The sequence below is a fragment of the Muntiacus reevesi genome, chromosome 15 (genome assembly GCF_963930625.1).
Source record: "Muntiacus reevesi chromosome 15, mMunRee1.1, whole genome shotgun sequence".
NCBI classification, from domain to species: domain Eukaryota; kingdom Metazoa; phylum Chordata; class Mammalia; order Artiodactyla; family Cervidae; genus Muntiacus; species Muntiacus reevesi.
The window spans coordinates 34,832,150-34,850,058 of NC_089263.1; the positions used below are offsets into that span (position 1 = coordinate 34,832,150).

Below are 17,909 nucleotides of genomic sequence, written 5' to 3' on the forward strand. Positions count from 1 at the left end.
AAGTGAACAGTCTCCAAGTATAGGCTCAATTGCGCCCAACATTAATTCCTTCAAAAACAAGTATTTCAAAAATGAACATAACCAAAATTGAAAAGCTGCAGTTATTCAAAAACATTTAGCAACATAAAACAAAAATATATACCGAATTCTCTACTATTCTGTGTTAATAAAGTGCACTACCCCATTCCTTCTAATCTATCCTTCTAATTACTAAATCTTAAAGTCACTGCCCTATCTAAGCACTAGGACAGCAAATTATTACCAATTTAAATGAAGGCAACTTTCTTCAAAAATGATTTCCAAAAATTCAATCAACAGAGTATTATTTATTATATCTTAGAAGAAATGCAGGATTTGAAGTCTTATTTAATTAGAAAGTTCATTATGTGAAAATTTATCCTACAAATGAATTATAGGGCCTTCAATGCATAACTGTTTTCAAAAATCGTTAAAAAAGAAAAGTTACTCTTCAAAGTTTCAAAAAGTATGCCAAGCATCACAAGAAAGTAAGAAACACTATAGTCTGAAACTTAAACATTACTGAGTTCAGAATAAAATTCACTGGATATTGTAAATATCCTGAACATCAGTAAGACATAAAACAGGTCTTGAAGTAAGAAAAATATTAATTTTAAAAATATCAATTATTAAATGATATAAGAATAATTTAAAAAATGTTTTATTTTCCACACCAAATAATCTTACCTGAATCATTTTGCTGTTAAAAAACTCAAGATATGATTTCATTTTTCATCTGGTCCTGTCAACGATGCTATGACAGGCCCTGCAGGAAGCAGCAAAAGATCAATGATGGAGTGTAGATATTATGTGTTTTCATGATCAAGTATGTCATGGAAAAGGATATCCATATTGTGGTTTGAAACTTAGCAACGTTGAAAATATCTCAAAAAGTTTGTTTGTGTACATAATATGCTTTTTTTCTACTTTGTAGTCTTAAAATGTTTATTCTTATTAAATATCTTCTTTATCAAAACATCTTACATGTGAAATTTTAAAGAATATATTGATGAGAATTAATAAAACAACATTCCACAATATCAAAAATAAAAAATCTTGATTAAAAAGTAAAATATGTTTAAAAGTGGAAGAATGATACTCTCCACTTCTAGAGATGATTATTTTAATCATATTTCCCACAATTACTATAATTACTAATAAATTATCAATTATTCATAACCAAATTAAGATAAAATTTAAAAGTTTTTTTTCTTACAGACAGTAACTTCAGAATCAAATAGTTACTGACCACTCTCATAAAAATTCCTTCAAGATAAGTAAAGGGGTTCCAAAAATCTGCAAACTCCAAAACTTAATTACTCTTGAGTAACTGACAAGTTAAGAGTCAATGGATATCAAAAAATTTAACTTAGTGAGACTAACAAAAAGTCAAAATAATGAAACTGCTTCACAAAGAATCCAAATGACATTTCAAAATTCTGAATTATTTTAAAATGGTACAGCACTTTGCCAGATCTAAGAACTGTTTTCTATTCAAAGGCCAACTAATAAACAGGACTGTGATGAAACATCTAACTAATACGAATACTACTAGGACATACAGGAAACTTCTATATGTATCATAGAAGCATGTCAATCCTTCAAATAGATCAAGAAATTGAAAACAAAAGAAATGAATGACAGACTTTTTAAAGTTTTTATTATAATCAACTTTTACCTTACTTATAATAAACTGTGGTCAAAAACCATTTCAACAGCACTCCTATGTTAAGCTAAAGCATCCTAAAAACATTTTTAACATACTATTCCTGTCTTATTTATTGGAACACATCAAAACACTCAGCAAAGTCTGTTTGTCAAAGTCCCTAACATGCTAAAAAGATACAACTTAATTTTACATAGGTTCTTTCTCTTATAAACATAAACAAATGTTAATCTAGGATAATAATTTTAAAAGAACTCCAATGTACTTCCACTTATTTCCATTCACTTATGATTTGAAAATATACCTGTGGTACAAGGAACTTTAAATAAATTTTAACTTAAGGTTATTTGATTTGTATTTCTACACCTAAAGTCCCCCTCTCCTTTGTATGTAGGTTATATCAAATTCATGGAAATCATTTTAGCTTCAAATATATCCATACAAAAAGTGGAAAAGTTGGTATCATATCTTTAAAGAACAGGATGAAGAAATTTCACCAACCCAAGCATCAAAAGTACTGAGAAGCACTGCTTCATTTCTTGCATGTTACGGTTTATACCATGACACTTCAGTCTCTGAGGGTCAGGTTAATTAAGCTCCAGAGCAGCTGCAGTGCAATGTGAGACACACGCTGCTGCAGTTCCCACCAGTCCAGTCCAATTACCTGTAGTACTCCGGCACTGGACAAGTGACAACCAAGCTCTTCTCTCTAGTCACTTGCTCCCACTGGTCTACTGATAAATGTTAGAACAAACTAACCTCTTTTTGGAAAAGACTGCAAAGCTGAATGCACCTGCTGCAGGCTGCAATGATGAGTCCCAGAGAGATGTTTGTCAGTCAGATCTCTGCAGATGTTGTTTAACTTTATGCTAGAGCTGCATCCAAAGATGGAAATGAGATGGCAATCAAGCACAAGTCTCCCACCCTCATCCCCCCCCCCCCAATTTTATTCTGAAAAGCTGCACTTGCTCATAAAAGTTATCCTTTAAAATACAGCGCCACTAAACTGGAAATAACTGAGACTAACCTCTGTGGCAAAAACATATAAATGCATCAATAAATGCTGCTGGGAAAACTGGACAGCTACATGTAAAAGAATGAAATTAGAACATTTTCTAACACCATACACAAAGATAAGCTCAAAACGAACTAAAGACCTAAATGTAGGACCAGAAACTATAGAACTCTTAAGAGGCAGAACACTGGATGACATAAATCAAAGCAAGATCCTCTATGACCTACCTCCTAGAGTAAGGGAAGTAAAAACAAAAAGTAAACAAGTGGGACCTGATTAAACTTAAGCATATACACATATATATGTATATGTGTATATATATATATATATATATATAGTACTGAATTTTAGTTAACAAGTGGCATAACTGTGTCAGCAAATGTTACTTATAATATTTAAGAGGAAAATTAATTCTTTTAAGCCAGGGCAAAACAAAACAACAGAACAGAACTATAAAAAGACATGTTTCTAACTGGTGGTTTATAGCTCAGTTTTTAGTGATACTACACACTCCTTAGAATTCCCAAGACACAGATCGTCTCTCTTCATTGTATATTGCATGAAACATCTTCAATACACAAATATTGAACTATTTCACCAATTGGGTTCATTATTTTTAGACTATTCCTGAGATCCTTTGGGAGTGATATTTGCAAGGCAATTTTGCTAAATGTACTGTATCATCTTACAAAGTCAAAAATTTTAAATGAACTATTTTTCCAAAATATAGAAGGCTTCAAATAGGAAAATTCAAAGTGACACTGTGCTATAATAATTCATGAAAACACTGACTCTATAAATTAATGATATTCCACCACTAAATTGATAATAGAAAATATAACACCAGGATGAAATTTTAAAAAGAATCAAATTAAATGAACAGCTAACATTTTTAATGCTGATTTAATCTTTCTAAAAAATTTCATACCACACAACATTTGCTTTCATGAGTTAAGTATAAAAATTATATCTTTCAGGAAACTACAAGTTTAATACAGATGTGCTATGCCACTAACATTCCTTTATATGTTGAGTTTTCCTATTACTTAAAATGAGAAATAACATCTTAAAAATACAACAAATTTTCAGACAGATATTAATGTATAAGTGAAAGCTTATGGCTCCTCCCACAACTGAGGATATAGAGAGATGAAATATAAAAAACCCACAACAGTAAGTAGTATGACAAACACAAATATCGCAACTTTAAAGAAAAACACGTTATGCGTTAGCAACTCTTTGACAATACTAAAACCAAAACAGCACAACGTAATTGACAGCTATGGTTATTAAATTCAACAATACTGCAAATTATACTTATTTTCTACTTGTTATAATTATATTTACCCACTAATTTTGCCTTAAAACATATGCCAATAAATTTCTAAGATGCTTTGCATCTTATATCAAAGAAAAGAGTACAGACTGCAACTTTCAGAAGCTATAACAAAAGTATTTAGCCACCTTGTACTACGGATACGATAATACTCGTCCATCAACAATGTAAACAAAATAAGTGGTCTATTTTAAACTTCACAAACTCCTATTTCTAAAAGAATGATCATTCTTACACAATCCCAGTCCTAAAGGCTAAATTGGCCAGTGAATGTTCCCCCTGTCAAAATTAAGGCAATGTGGGGTTATCTCCTTCACTAAAAGAAAATTTCACTTACATTCTGCTTTTTCTTGATTTTTAAAGATTTCACATATAAATAGTTTATGATTTTTTAAAAAAGCACCACCCAAGTTGGACTGAGATAAAATTATGATGCAATAAAATCTAGGGATAATGAGTTCAAGTTTTAAGGACCAAAAAAAGTAAGTAATTTATATTAAAGGTGATCCAGTTTTATAACCACATTTATGAAAACAGTTTAAAACACACACACACAAACACACACACATACAAATATATGCTAAGATTAAAAGAGAATTCCTGTTTGATATAATGAACATCTCGGGTCATATAATAGAATAAGTAAACTATGAAGTATTCTAAAATCTTGAAAATGTTTATTTTACATACTCTATATTATTCTCAATGAATAATGTATTCAATAAACTTTTCCAATTATCTGCCTGAATCATTCATTAAATAATTTTAACTGATAAAATCAATCTACTTATTAACAAAATCTAAACAATCACATCTTCAGATGTCAAATAAAGGAATAAGATAGTACCATCCTATGGCCATCCTGAAAATGTATACAGTAATTTAATTCCCAAAATGAGAAAGCTATTTTATATTAAAAGGTAATAACTTTAGGTAACCTAATTATAAAAAGGATATATAAATAAGTCAAATTAGGTTGCTTTAAACAAGTAAGAATAAAAGATATATTCACAAATCACAGGTTATAAGTTAGTATTTCGTTAAGATTTAGATTTTTAGAAATAGATAAATGAATTACACAGCACTGCAAAAAGTCAAATGAATCTACTCATAGATCTTTTTTCCGATTACAGTAACTGATAAATATACTTTACAATTCTCATCATACAATTTCCCAAAATATTTAATATATGGTCATGCTAAAATACACAACGCAATATATGGTTCTATAAATTCCAAATTCATACCAATTAAAGTACAAAAATGTTTTCTTCATCTCAACCATAAATATAAAAAAATTACTCAAAAAACAAGGTTGCTTAAGATATTTTAAAGATATAACCTGAGGGGGAAAGAAAGTAAAACAAATATGATAAATATGAGATTATACTGGCTATAGTAAAAACAATGCACATATCATTTGAGCTGAAATTTAATAAAACATCACCAAAGTATGTCTGTACCCTGCAATATACACCCTGAAGAAAGTTTTTCTCAAATACACTGGTATTCTGACTAAACCTTCCAAACAGAATTACATTGTTTTAAATTTTAGATAATTTGAGAAAATTCATTAAGTTACACAACTGAAGCACACTTTTCCCCAAATACCCTGTCTTACAAATAAGAAACAGAAAAATGCTTCATGAAATAAACATTAGGCACATTCATTCTAATGGAATGTAAGAGTCATACGTACATATAGAAATACACAAAAAAGGGCATCTCATAAATCATAGTTTTATAATTTATTTCATTTGAGAAGATTAAGCTAAGTATCCACGAAGTGTATTTGAGTAACAGAAGTTGAAAGTAGCTCAGAGGCTGCTATGTTGAAGAATACTAGGACTTTATATAATTCCTCAGGCTCATGGTCAAGTATGAACAGAAAGACTACTAAAATTCAAGTCTATCAGAAGAGAGATGTATCTATCTGTGCAGGTAATAACCTAGTTAAAACCATATTTAAATACAATGTGCTCAGAATTATGAAAGCTTCTTATAAATTACAGGGCTTTATTTTATCCTTAAAATTGTTTCCATAGTTTGTGATTGGTTTCCACCTGTTACAGGCAGAATATAAGCCTTCTTTTATCCAGACATTTCAACTCACATTTGATCAGGTTACGTCACTACACACACAAAATTTTCTTCAACACATTTCAGTTTTCCATTTTTTCCAATGGGTATTCTTGCTTTATATAAATAACATGCCTCAGAACTATAAATGATATAAGCAATTTCAATGTAATAAGAAAAAATGTACAACTATGTGGACTAAAAACAAAAGATCTAATTCCAGTTGCACCCTTTCCAACCCGCTAAAAAGAAACTATATTCAAATGAAAAGGCATTTAATTTACTATTTGGAATATCCTTGATAAACACCAATTTTGTGTAACATCTCTGCACATCTGATACCACCTCATGTATAATGCAAAAAAAGCTATTTCATTTTCATCTATTGACAGTGAATTTAATTTACCATTGCAGCTCTTTTCCTAGAACTATAACGTTATTAATTCCGCAATCAAGCTCTTTTGAATGCTTTTATTTGTACCAAGGATTTTCACAGTTCCACATTGATTTTTTCCATCATAACATACCTTTTAAACATAAGAATGAATATGTTAGCAAACTTTCCTAATGCATAAGGAAAGTTTCAGAGACAAGGAAAGCCATCTACAAAACTACACTCACAGAAAATAAACTTTTGAAGGATATCACATCTAAGAGATTACACCTTAGTTTAGCAAGTGTAATGTTTACCAAATATAGTACATTTAATTTATATAACTAAATGATAGTTCCAACCAATCTAAAACCTTCTTATACAGTATAATGGTCCATTTTCTACAACCAAGCGATTGGCCTCCAAATGTTTTGCTTACATTCATGCCAGATGTCTTTGCTGTACTAAAGAACTCTTACTGAATTAGATCATTGAAAGCAAATCAGCTTTTATTTCCCACCAAGAAAAAAAAAAAAAAGCAGCACTGGTCCCCTCAGCACTGAATAAATATTTTTATGGACATAAAGATGAAATAATCAAAAAACATGGCAGAAACTGCATGAAGGTAAACACAAATAATGTTTTATCTAGGAGATACATTATTCAATTATGGAGATTTTCCAATTAAACTTAAAATCCACATACTAAGTAGAAAATGATTTTTAAAAAGATAAATACTCAGAACTATGAAACAGTTGAAATTTTAAAAAACACACTGAAAAGTACAAAAAAAAATTATACCATCTAGGAAACTTGCCATATTCCACTGGATTACAGTTACCTACAGTGCCACACAAACTGTTAACATATTTTGATCAAACACAGCTTTTAAAGAACACAAATTTTGAAGCATGGTTCTACTTCTCACATAATATATTTCCTTGTCACAATTAAATTAAAAACACAGTATTTTAAAAATCTTTAGAGGAAGCACTTGTCCTCTTTACTCCAGGGCCAACAAACAAAGCAATGAAGCAGAAAGAGGTACATAATGGATTTAGAAAGTAAATGGTCCATTCTTTTAAGAAGCCTTTCTATCCCCTCTTCTGAATTCACTCTAGACTAATTGTCATTACAATTATGTCTGAAAACTCCAGAAGAACCCTATTTCCTGATGCCAGCTGTCCAGGTTTCTATCTTTAAATTTTAGTTAGTTTTTTTTTTTTTTTCCTAATCAAAAGAAGTAGTTAGAAATACCCAGAAGATTCATTTCGAAATTGGTCTACATCAGAGATGGAATATCAATTATAGAAACCAAAGGTAATCAAGAGTGAATATACTTCTAAAATTATTCCACAAATACTCTAATACATCAAACACCTAAATAAAGTCTACACTATTAAGAATTCTTTCAATATAGCACACGACACAGGTAGATCTTTTTTTTTTCTTTCCTTGGGGATTTATCAAACAATCTCTTCATCATTGCACCTACCTGGGTAAAAATCTTTGGACTTAGACAGCTTGATGGTGGCTCCAGTTTCTTTTTGCAATTGAACAATTGTCTGTCCTCCCTTTCCAATTATAGATCCAGCAGCATAACTAGGTATGAGAACCTTTAGAAAATACTGGCCGTCTTCTGAAAAATGCAAAGAAATACACTCCATTAAAACAATAATTTTAAACTTTGTACCCTCCCTCCACCCTCGAGAGAGAAAAACAGCGATTAAACCACTGGGCATATAGCTGCAGGAAATATGGGGTTAAATTGTTTTTATAAAGAACAAAAATAAGCCAATTACACTGAAAAATAAGTAAGTACGAAATGTTTCCCACTTTGTAGAATTGATACTTTCTCTAACTTGGAATTAAAATCTAAACATGTTCTATTATTTTGCAACACTGTAGAAACTGATGACTAAATTCCAGTTGTTATTCCAAACATGGAAGTCTTCCAATTCTATCTGTGGTTACTATGGTAAAAGAAAACGAAGTGACCCTTCAACAAAACTTCAGAGATTTATACCATGACAAACCTTCACTTAACATATTGCAAAATAAATAAATAAAAGGACGGTAAATAGTGATGAGCTATATTTATTTGACACGAGCAAACACACAAGCACTACAATTAGCCATTGCCTGTATCCTACTTAAAGTATGCAAAACAACCATTCTCCTACCAAATAATCCACCCAAACTGTAGGGTGTATTCCAAGCCTTCAATAACTGCCAGGAAATAACTCAAAGTGATGTGGACTGGCAAATCTAACTAATCCTGGAGTATTTCTTTAGCACTCCTTAGTCTACTATGATCTCGTTTAAGCTCATTAATTAAAGGACCTTAAGAAGAATTTTGCCAATACTAAAAAGCTTAGGAGTCATTTACATCAAATACACTTAAAAGTGACCAGATAATGTTCCTTCTCCAAAAGAATCACAAGTATTAAAACGGAGGGGGTGGATGAACCAAAAAAGACCGAAATGAAATGTTTTAGAAAATAAAGCCAACTCCCTAAACTTTAATTTCCGTCAAACTGATGGTGTCTTAAATAGGAAACACCCCGGTAAATCCAGCTTCCTTATGTGAATATGAACGTTCCAAATTTTTCGGGTGTGCCATTCGCAAGACCCCCATCCGGCTCTAAAGTACATGCTGTAGATCAATTCACCTCTGCCTCGATGCATTGGGTGCATTGTTAAGATGACTCCAGTGCAAATGAAGAAGCGGTACCGGTCCCGTTATAACTCATCTTCCCGGGAAGCGCAGGATGTTAACTAACAAGTCACAGTACCAGACACCCCCACCCTCCTATGCACACCCCCGAAGACAAATCAAAGAGATTTTTGCACCGACAGTGTGAGTGCGGTAAGAGCACGCACTCTTCAAGATTTTGCATACTACTTGTGGCCCAAACCAAGGGGATGAAGAGAGCAAAACTCTCCGGTGCCCCAGTCATTCGCTCTCCGCTACCCGAGTGCCATTTATTTATTTATTTTATCCGACTGTTAAACGCAGCGCGCATCTTCGGGCGGCCATCACCTCGCTCGGGGTCATCCTCTTCCTCCTTAACGGACCCCCTGGCCCAGGTCTAGGATATTTAAACGGTCAGCCTTTCGACCGAATTAAAGGGAAAGAGAGGGCTATTCCGAAAAACCCGGTCGCCATTTTGATGAATGATAAAACACAGAAATGGAAATGTATCGGGCCCGGCGAGGTGCGGGGCAGGTGCAGGGGAGGGGGCGCGAGGCAGGGCGCGGGAGCCGCCGGCTTCGGGCTGGAGGCGTCCGGGCCGCGGGAGGGAGGGAGGCAGGGCGGCGGGAGGGAGGGAGGCAGGGGCGGGCGGCGGGGGATGGGGCCAGCGGGGAGGTGGAAGCGATACCCACCGCCCGTATTGGTCCTCTTGGTGCTGCCGGCTTCAGGGGGGGCTTCCAGCGGCCTTTTCCGCGAGTCCGGCGGGTCCAGGTCTATGGGCACCCCAGTGTGGGTCCCGTTCTGCTGAATGGGAGCTGCCGCCATCATGCTTGCAGTTCCTGCCGCTTCTACGGGGAGAAGGCGCTCCCTTTTGTTTTGGCTTTTGCTTTTTTTTTTTTTTGCTTTTTTTTTTTTTTTTTTTTGCTTTTGGGGTTTCTTAAGGTTGTTTTGTTTTTGTTTTTGTTTTTTTTAATCGGATCAATAGAAATCTCTTTAAGAAAAAAAAAGCAATGTTGCTGGTTTGGTTTGTTCTCACTGGGGAGGGGGCAGGGCTGAGGAGCAGCTGCAGTGCAGTGTCAGGAAGGAGACAGGGGAATGGAGGGGGTGTGAGAGACGGAGGGAGAAAGAAGGAGAAGAAAGGAGAGAGGGGGAGAGAGTGGAGAAAGGAGAGGGGCGAGTGAGTGAGCGGGAGGAGGGGAGCGGGGAGGACGGGCAGAGGGAGTGGGAGAGCGCGAGGGCTGGCGGGGCGCGGGGAGAAGCCGAGGAGGAGGGGAGCGCGAGGGAAAGAGTGAATGAGCAGGAGGAGGGGAAGGAGGTGGATGCGGAGAGAGGAGCGAGCGGCGGAGGAGGGCAGGAGCCGCGAAGGAGCGCGGCGGTCCCGGCGCCGCGCTAGCGCTGCGCTCGCTCCCGCTGCTGGTGCTGCCGCCGCCGCCGCTGCCGGAGCGGTTCTGCCGTTGCCTGGGCTGCTCGGCGCTGCTGCTGCCGCTGCCGCTGCCGCTGCTGCTGCTGCTGCCGCCCGGTCTCGCTCATTATTTCTCCCGCTTGTGGGGGGGGGAGGGGGGAGGCTGGCGGGGAGGGAGGGGGATGGCTGAGAGGGGAGGGTAGTGAGGGGTTGAGTTCGCAGACTCCCACACACTTCGCGCTCCGGTCCCTGCCTCTCAGCAGCGCCGCCGCCGCCGCCGCCGCCTCCCTACGCCGAAGCCTCAGCCTGCGGGGGCGGGGTGGGGGGGGCGCGCCTGAGGGGGAAGAGTGTGCGTGTCTGCGCGGGAGTGAGAGCGCGCGCCGGCGGAGCGCGTGCGCGGGGGCGCGCGCCGGCGGCGGGGGCGGGGCCGGGGGCCGGGGCGCTCCCGTGGGAAGGGAGGGGTGAAAGGTCGCGGGTCCCCGGCAACACGGCTCAGGCAAACGTAAGCCGCTTGTCGCAGAAACCGAGGGGGTCCAAGAAACGCGCTAGGCTGGAAGGCGGGAAGCAGACGTTACTGACAGCCGTGCCAGCCAGTAGTATGGAAACGTGAGAAAGGCTCTTCAGGCCCCTTCCCAATCAGGAAACTTGGGAATGAGAGGGAGTGAAGGGCTGGGGTGGCATCTCGGTCCAGCCGGGACTCGAGCGGCGACAGTTTTGGCTAGGCTGAGAAGGGCATTCGAGTGACCGTTCCCAACGGGTGGGACAGCGCTAAGGCTGAGGGAGGGACCTTAGCCGTGTGCTTCCAGGACTTCTAGCTAGGTACATCCGTTTTTAAGAGTTAGGTGAAAGACAGTAGTTAGCCTCTCACTCAAGGGCGGATCTACGGAGTGATTTCATCAGGAGTATTACTCGCACTGTGTGACTTCGTTAGGGAACTTGAAGTGTCTCACTCGCCGCCTTAAATCCTTTCGGAAACAAGGCAGGATATAAATAAATAAAGCTAGGTAGGAGTATCCCCTTCACGAGGCGCCGAGAGGCGGACTAAAGACAGGCAACAGCTGGGTGTGTATCCAAAACTATAAATTCCGAACGAAAAAGGAATATACGAGTAAAATGCAGCGCATTCACATCTTATGATTACACAGATCTCGGATGTATAACGAACTAAAAGCTCAACCAGAACACTACAGACAAGAAAATATATATTTGGAGTAGACGCTGAATGTCGGGAAAGATTCCGTTTACAGATGAGTAAACTGACCCAGTAAAGTATTTTGCTCAAGGTCATCCATCAAATTAGTAATTAAATCAGTGTACTAGGAAGCAGTGATAGTGAAAAACCATGGGCTTTGGAGTTCAGAAATCTTGGTTTCAAGTTCCTGGCGGGCATATTCTAAAAGTATCCTCAGACAGCCCCTTAACATGTTGCTGTATGTATTAAGGGCTTTTACCATGTGCCAAGCAACCAACTTCACATGTGCTCTTTACATGCGGTGTATCATGTAGTTATTACTGTCTCCGTTTAATGAGGCAGTTTGGGTTTAGAGATATTAATAATTTTACCTAAATCACAGTGGTGTAAACACAGTAGTAATAATTCAACCTCAAGTCGTCTTGATTCCAGAGTCTGTCCGCTTGAATACTGCAGTACACTGGAGCCTCAGGTTCCCCTCCCGCAAAATAATGGGTCTTTACCTCCTGGAATTCTTGAGTCAAATGAAATAATATTCGTGGCAACGTATTGTAAGATGTAAAACTTATGAACATATTCACTAGATTTCTAGAACAAAGATGCTCCTTTCCTATAGGTTTCTAGAACAGCACTTAAACGTGAAAACGGCTTTAGTATCAGGCTAGCTCGGAAAGAACTTCACTCTAATTGACCAAGAATACTTGCATAGCTGAGGCAATAACGGAATAGAATAAAATTTGATTTCTGGTAGATAGAGAAGGGAATGGAAAGAATACTAACCCTGCTTTTAGCATCCTTTATTGGAAGGAGCATCTAGGTGGCATTGGGATTTCTGGTACTTTTAAGTAATAAAAGACGACACTCAGCTGAATGAGGAAGAGAATAACGTTTAGTTCGAGAATAAAAGTTCATCTGGAATATGAAAAACACGTTTGCCTTAAGTCAGGGAAGAAGATGCGCTGAGAGCTAAAAGGGAAAGCAGGTAAGTTAGTACATATTGGTAGAGGTCTGTGAACCAAAGTCCAGAATTTCGATCTGGTGTATGATGTTATAAGAACCCACAATATAGCCCTCATGACCAAAAATAAAGAGAATTTACACACAGAATTGGATGTTTTTTTTAAACGAAGGGAAAGCTGTGATAAGAAAAAAAAAATGTGGTTTGGAATAAGCCTGTGGTTGTCAAGATAGAAAAAAGGCTGATGCCAGATATTACACAAAGTATTCTGTGAAAAATGTGCAGACATTTTTCATAAATTGAAAGACATAGTTTTCATAAATTAAAAAGTAGAAAAGGGATTTGCAACTAGATTATTTCAAAACAGTAAAAGATGAGGGACAAAGATAACTCAAAGATAGTTCGAAGCTATATTACATTAAAGTCTGAGCAAAGCGTTCAGTAGAATGTAGTTTTAAATTGGGGAAAGACAAGTTTTAGAACTGGAAAACTTGGGGTTCACAAATTTCTAAAAAGAAATAAAATATTTCTAAAATAGTTGGAAAAATATTTGTCATTGCTGTGTGTAAGTTAGATTCAAAATGAGCCTTCTAAGTTAAATTGCCTTATAGACATAAACCTGCTGAAATAGTCATGGCACTGTATTCTTATGGTATTTATTTGACCCTTCTCTTATTCATCTTTAGATTTAATATTTAAATACTGTTGACCACTACATGGGGCCCAGAAGCAGAAGATATGGTTTTTAATATGGATGTGGGTGTGTGTGTGTGAGCGCGCATGTGTGCAAGTTCAGTCTCTCTACCGTCTGACTCTGTGACCCCATGAACCATAACTGCCCAGGCTCCTCTGTCCATGGAATTTTCCAAGCAAGAATACTGGAGTGGGTTGCCATTTCCTACTCCAGGGGATCTTTAGGCTATCTCATAGTAAGCAAGCTGTGTTATGCCAGGAATTAAGACACTCTCCTAAGTCTCTGACCTGGTTAAACATCTAAGGATCAGTCAGCTCTGAGCTGATTTGATTAATGACGGTTATCAGAGTGTACATTCTAATTAAGCCTCTATTCCCTAGTATAGTATATTTTGGTGTCTTTTTAAAAAAATCATACTTCATTTCTCACTGCATATACCTCTACCATTCTAATCAGATAGACAAACATTTTACCTGTTGTATTCTGCATTTTGTCCCAGCTAATAAAACTGAAGAAATAAAGAGGTAAAGCGCCTCCCAGTTTATTATTAAGCTGCTGCACAGCATGCTATATTATGATACAGCATGCTATACATCTTATGCTGCAAATAAACTGTTTGAACTTTCCAAAAATATAATAGAAGCACTTGACCTTTTAATTCTCTGAAAAGAAATAGTTTATTTTTTAATTAACCAGGCAATTGGCACTGCAAATTTAATAATGTTTTTCAGATCTTAAGACACAATAGAATTTGTGTGCTTTTCGTTAACTACTTGGTGACTTATGAACATAAGCAACTATGATAGAAAATGATATTAATCTGAAGAACAAAATGCTCAATCTTTATTGGCTTTCATTGGATATCCTTTTCCTTCCTAAATTTCAGTCTGAGTAACAAAAGATAATATATTTTTGGTAATAATGATTGGCTTTTTAGAGAAATCACAGATAATTGATATCCACAAGTATACTCAAGCCTATTTCTTTGTCTCCATGTTCCTGTCTTTGCTACAATCAGTTCTGTTACTAAAGAACATAAATACTGAGTATTTCTCTGCAGCCTAAGCTTTGGGAAAATATTTTCTGAGTTTATGGTCTATTAAAAGCAGATCCTGAGTTAAGGATTCAAGTGCAAGTAGTTTACTTTGGAAGTGATTTCAGGAAACAGTAGGATCCTGGGGAAGTGAGACAGGGAATGGAAGGGAGGCAATGAAGGGTGTGAATTCCCCAGCAAATTATCACTGTGAGCAAACAGAATCTCAGTGGGATTTCCTGAAAAATCATTGAAATGGTAACCTCAGAATTATCCTGCTGAAAGCCTGAGAAAACAGGTGTATATATGCACCAACTCTCTTCAGTCACTGGTCAGGGTCTATTTACAGGGTGCATTTATACAATGCATGCTGGCTAATCTTCCAACTACAAGAGCAGCATCTTTTTTTGAGGACTATCTATGGAGTCTGGAGGCTGTTCTGTCCTTACATAGGCTGAAAATGCTGTGGAATATCCCCCACCATTTTGGAAAATCAGGCCAGAGTGCTCTGACAAGGAGATATGGGTAGGGCAGTAACAGTTTATTACTAGTATCAAAATGAAATTAGGAAAAAGGAAAACGAGAAACCTGTTCTTGCAAAGTGTTGGAGGGAAAGATCAAATAAATATGGAAGTAAGAAAAAATTTGCAAAGCTTAAAGTACTAAAAGAAGTTTTACAATTTTAGCAATCCAAATATTGTAACCAAGCAGAGATTTTCAATAGCCCAACTGATTTTGTTTTTTAAAAATACATTTTTAATTTTTTAGAGAGACTCGGTTTACCTGTTCTGATTATTTTTTCACTCAATCCAGCACAAAGAAAATAGTAGCAAATATATGCCAAAAGAGTGTATTACCTAATCCCACATCACAGGGATTTAAGTTTATAGAAGTTAAGTTATATATATATAGTCTATAGTCATATATGTGTATATATATAGAAGTTCTATAAACAAACTGAAGAAATATTTTTCTAAGATTGCACATCTTAGAAAGTAATTTATTGGAATTTTTCATCCAGCCTTTATGTTTATACAGTTAATAATACAAATCCACTGTTGGTGATATGTTTATGAAACAGTCTATAAAAGCTCACACTAATTTATACAGAGATATAAATGTGTTATTAGCATTATTCCAAAAAGTCCCCAAACTTATATTCCAGTTGCAAATGTGTCATCCTAATAGGTATTGAGATATGTTAATATTATAAGAAAATCCTAAATTCTTTAGCACTGAGTATTTTATGAAATGCATATATAGACAATAAAGAACTAACCCTTTCTGCAGTGCAATAGAAAGAGCCTTGTGATAACTAGAACACAGCTGTGTAAAAAGTTAACCTTAGGGGAAACTGGGGAGAGTATTGGGGAGCTTCTATTTTTGCAACTCTTCTTCAAGACTGAACTTATTTCAAGGTAAAAAGTTAAAAACAAACAAAAAGAATCTTGACCTGATGATCTGTTTCTGACTCTTACACTTAACTTTATTAGCTTATTGTTGTTCAGTCACTAAGTCATGTCCAACTTTTTGACCCCATGGACTGCAGCACTCCAGGCTCCGCTGTCCTCCACCACCTCCTGGAATTTGCTCAAATTCATGTCCATTGAGTGGGTGATGTTATCTAACCGTCTCACCTCTGCCATTCCTTCTCCTTTTGCCTTCAGTCTTTCCTAGGTAACTGTTACCTGCAGTTACTCATTTCCCTGCTCTGAGTTTCAGTTTCCTCATCTATAAAATAAATGAATTGAAAATGCTCTATAAGTCTCCAAAACAAATTTCTGTATCAGTATGTTTGCTATCATTCATAGAATCATACAAAGAAAATTATCAGAATCAAAGTACGTATTGTATGCCTTCAGATGCATTTTAAAAATCAGTTAATAACACAGGTTTTGGAGATGTATTTTAAGTGCAAAGCAAAACAATTTACCAAGGAAAAGAATTTTGATATTGTAAAGAATATATTTAATATATTTATTCCCAATATTTTTGCACTTTTAAAATAATAATTCACTATAATCTATAGTTTAAAATATTTTCTTGAAAGCATAATTCAAATTGTGGAGTTTCATATTTTAAGTCATTTGGATGTGAAAAAATACTGGGGTGAAAAAAGTAAATGATAAAGTTGTTAAGATAGAGTAAAAAAAAGAAAAAAGAAATACAACTATAAAAGTAAACATTTCTATTATTACATGGGGAAGTTGCCATTTAAAGAAATTTGATGAAGAAAAAAGATTTTATGCTTTCTAATTGGCAGGGTTAAAAAAAGGCAAAGCTCTTGAGTATTATTAGGGTGACTATGTAATTTATTGTCCCAAACTGGGAAAATTCTGAGGGTAATTGATAATTGCTCTAGGACATCTAGCACAAGCCAAGAACATCTTGGTCAAATGAAGACTCAGGATCACTCTAGGCATTATCAGAATAGAGTATGCATAGTTGAAGTTATTTTATGGAAGCAACAGTGATTTAAAATGTGATTAAATTAGTTGGTAAAATATATGAATACTATTCAACTCCTGCTTCTCTAGTTTACTTTGTATAATAAATTAGCATAGTCTCACATCCTCTCACCTCCATGATGTTTTATTTCTTATCTATACTTTTCTTTTTGTGAGTGTGCTCAGTCATTAAATCATGTCCAACTCTGCAAACCCCATGGATTGTAGTCTGCCAGCTTCCTTTGTCCATGGGATCTCCCAGGCAAGAATACTGGAGTGGGTTGTTATTTATTTGTCCAGGGGATCTTCCCAACCCAGTCGAACCTTCATCTCTTGTGTCTCCTGCATTGCAAGCAGATTCCTTATCACTGAGCCACCTAGGAAGCCTATACTTTTATTAGCTAGAGCTAATGCGAAGAGTTGATTTATTGGAAAAGACCCTGATGCTGGGAGGGATTGGGGGCAGGAGGAGAAGGGGACGACAGAGGATGAGATGGCTGGATGACACCATCGACTTGATGGACCTGGGTTTGAGTAAACTCTGGGAGTTGGTGACGGACAGGAGGCCTGGAGTGCTGCGATTCATGGGGTCTCAAAGAGTTGGACACGACTGAGCGACTGAACTAAACTGAACTGAAGACCAAAGATTAAGAACAGATGTAGAAAGGAGTAGAATTTTAAAATGTATCTTTTCACATTTGAACATGGAAATTATCAGTTTGATAGGATTATTCCTTCATTAGACAGTACTCTATGTAGCAAGATGAAGTGAGTTGAATAAATAATAAATGTGATCATAAATATAATCAAATACAACTTCAAATGATAAACCACTGGACCCACAGAGAGCATCAGAGAATTGCTTACATTATAGATTGTTCAGACTTCCTCTCTGTTTACTTCTTGCTGCTCAAATAAGCCATAATCCTTGACTTCAGATACACTTCCAGTGTTTCTGGAAAGCCTTCTTTCTACCAGCTATTACCACTGCTTGTTATATG

At 36.6% G+C, this 17,909-nt stretch overlaps 1 protein-coding gene across 1 annotated transcript in view; it reads right to left on the reverse strand.

The window, feature by feature from the left end:
- NOVA1 (NOVA alternative splicing regulator 1) overlaps positions 1-10,708 on the reverse strand; it is a 160,510-nt gene extending 149,802 nt beyond the window's left edge. The window contains exons 1-2 of the mRNA XM_065906422.1: positions 9,875-10,708; positions 7,983-8,126 (exon numbers count right to left, since the gene is read on the reverse strand). Coding sequence (XP_065762494.1) covers positions 7,983-8,126; positions 9,875-10,010 — 280 coding nt within the window. The 5' untranslated portion in view covers positions 10,011-10,708. The remainder of the gene's footprint in view (positions 1-7,982; positions 8,127-9,874) is intronic.
- Between the last annotated feature and the right edge of the window lie 7,201 nt (positions 10,709-17,909).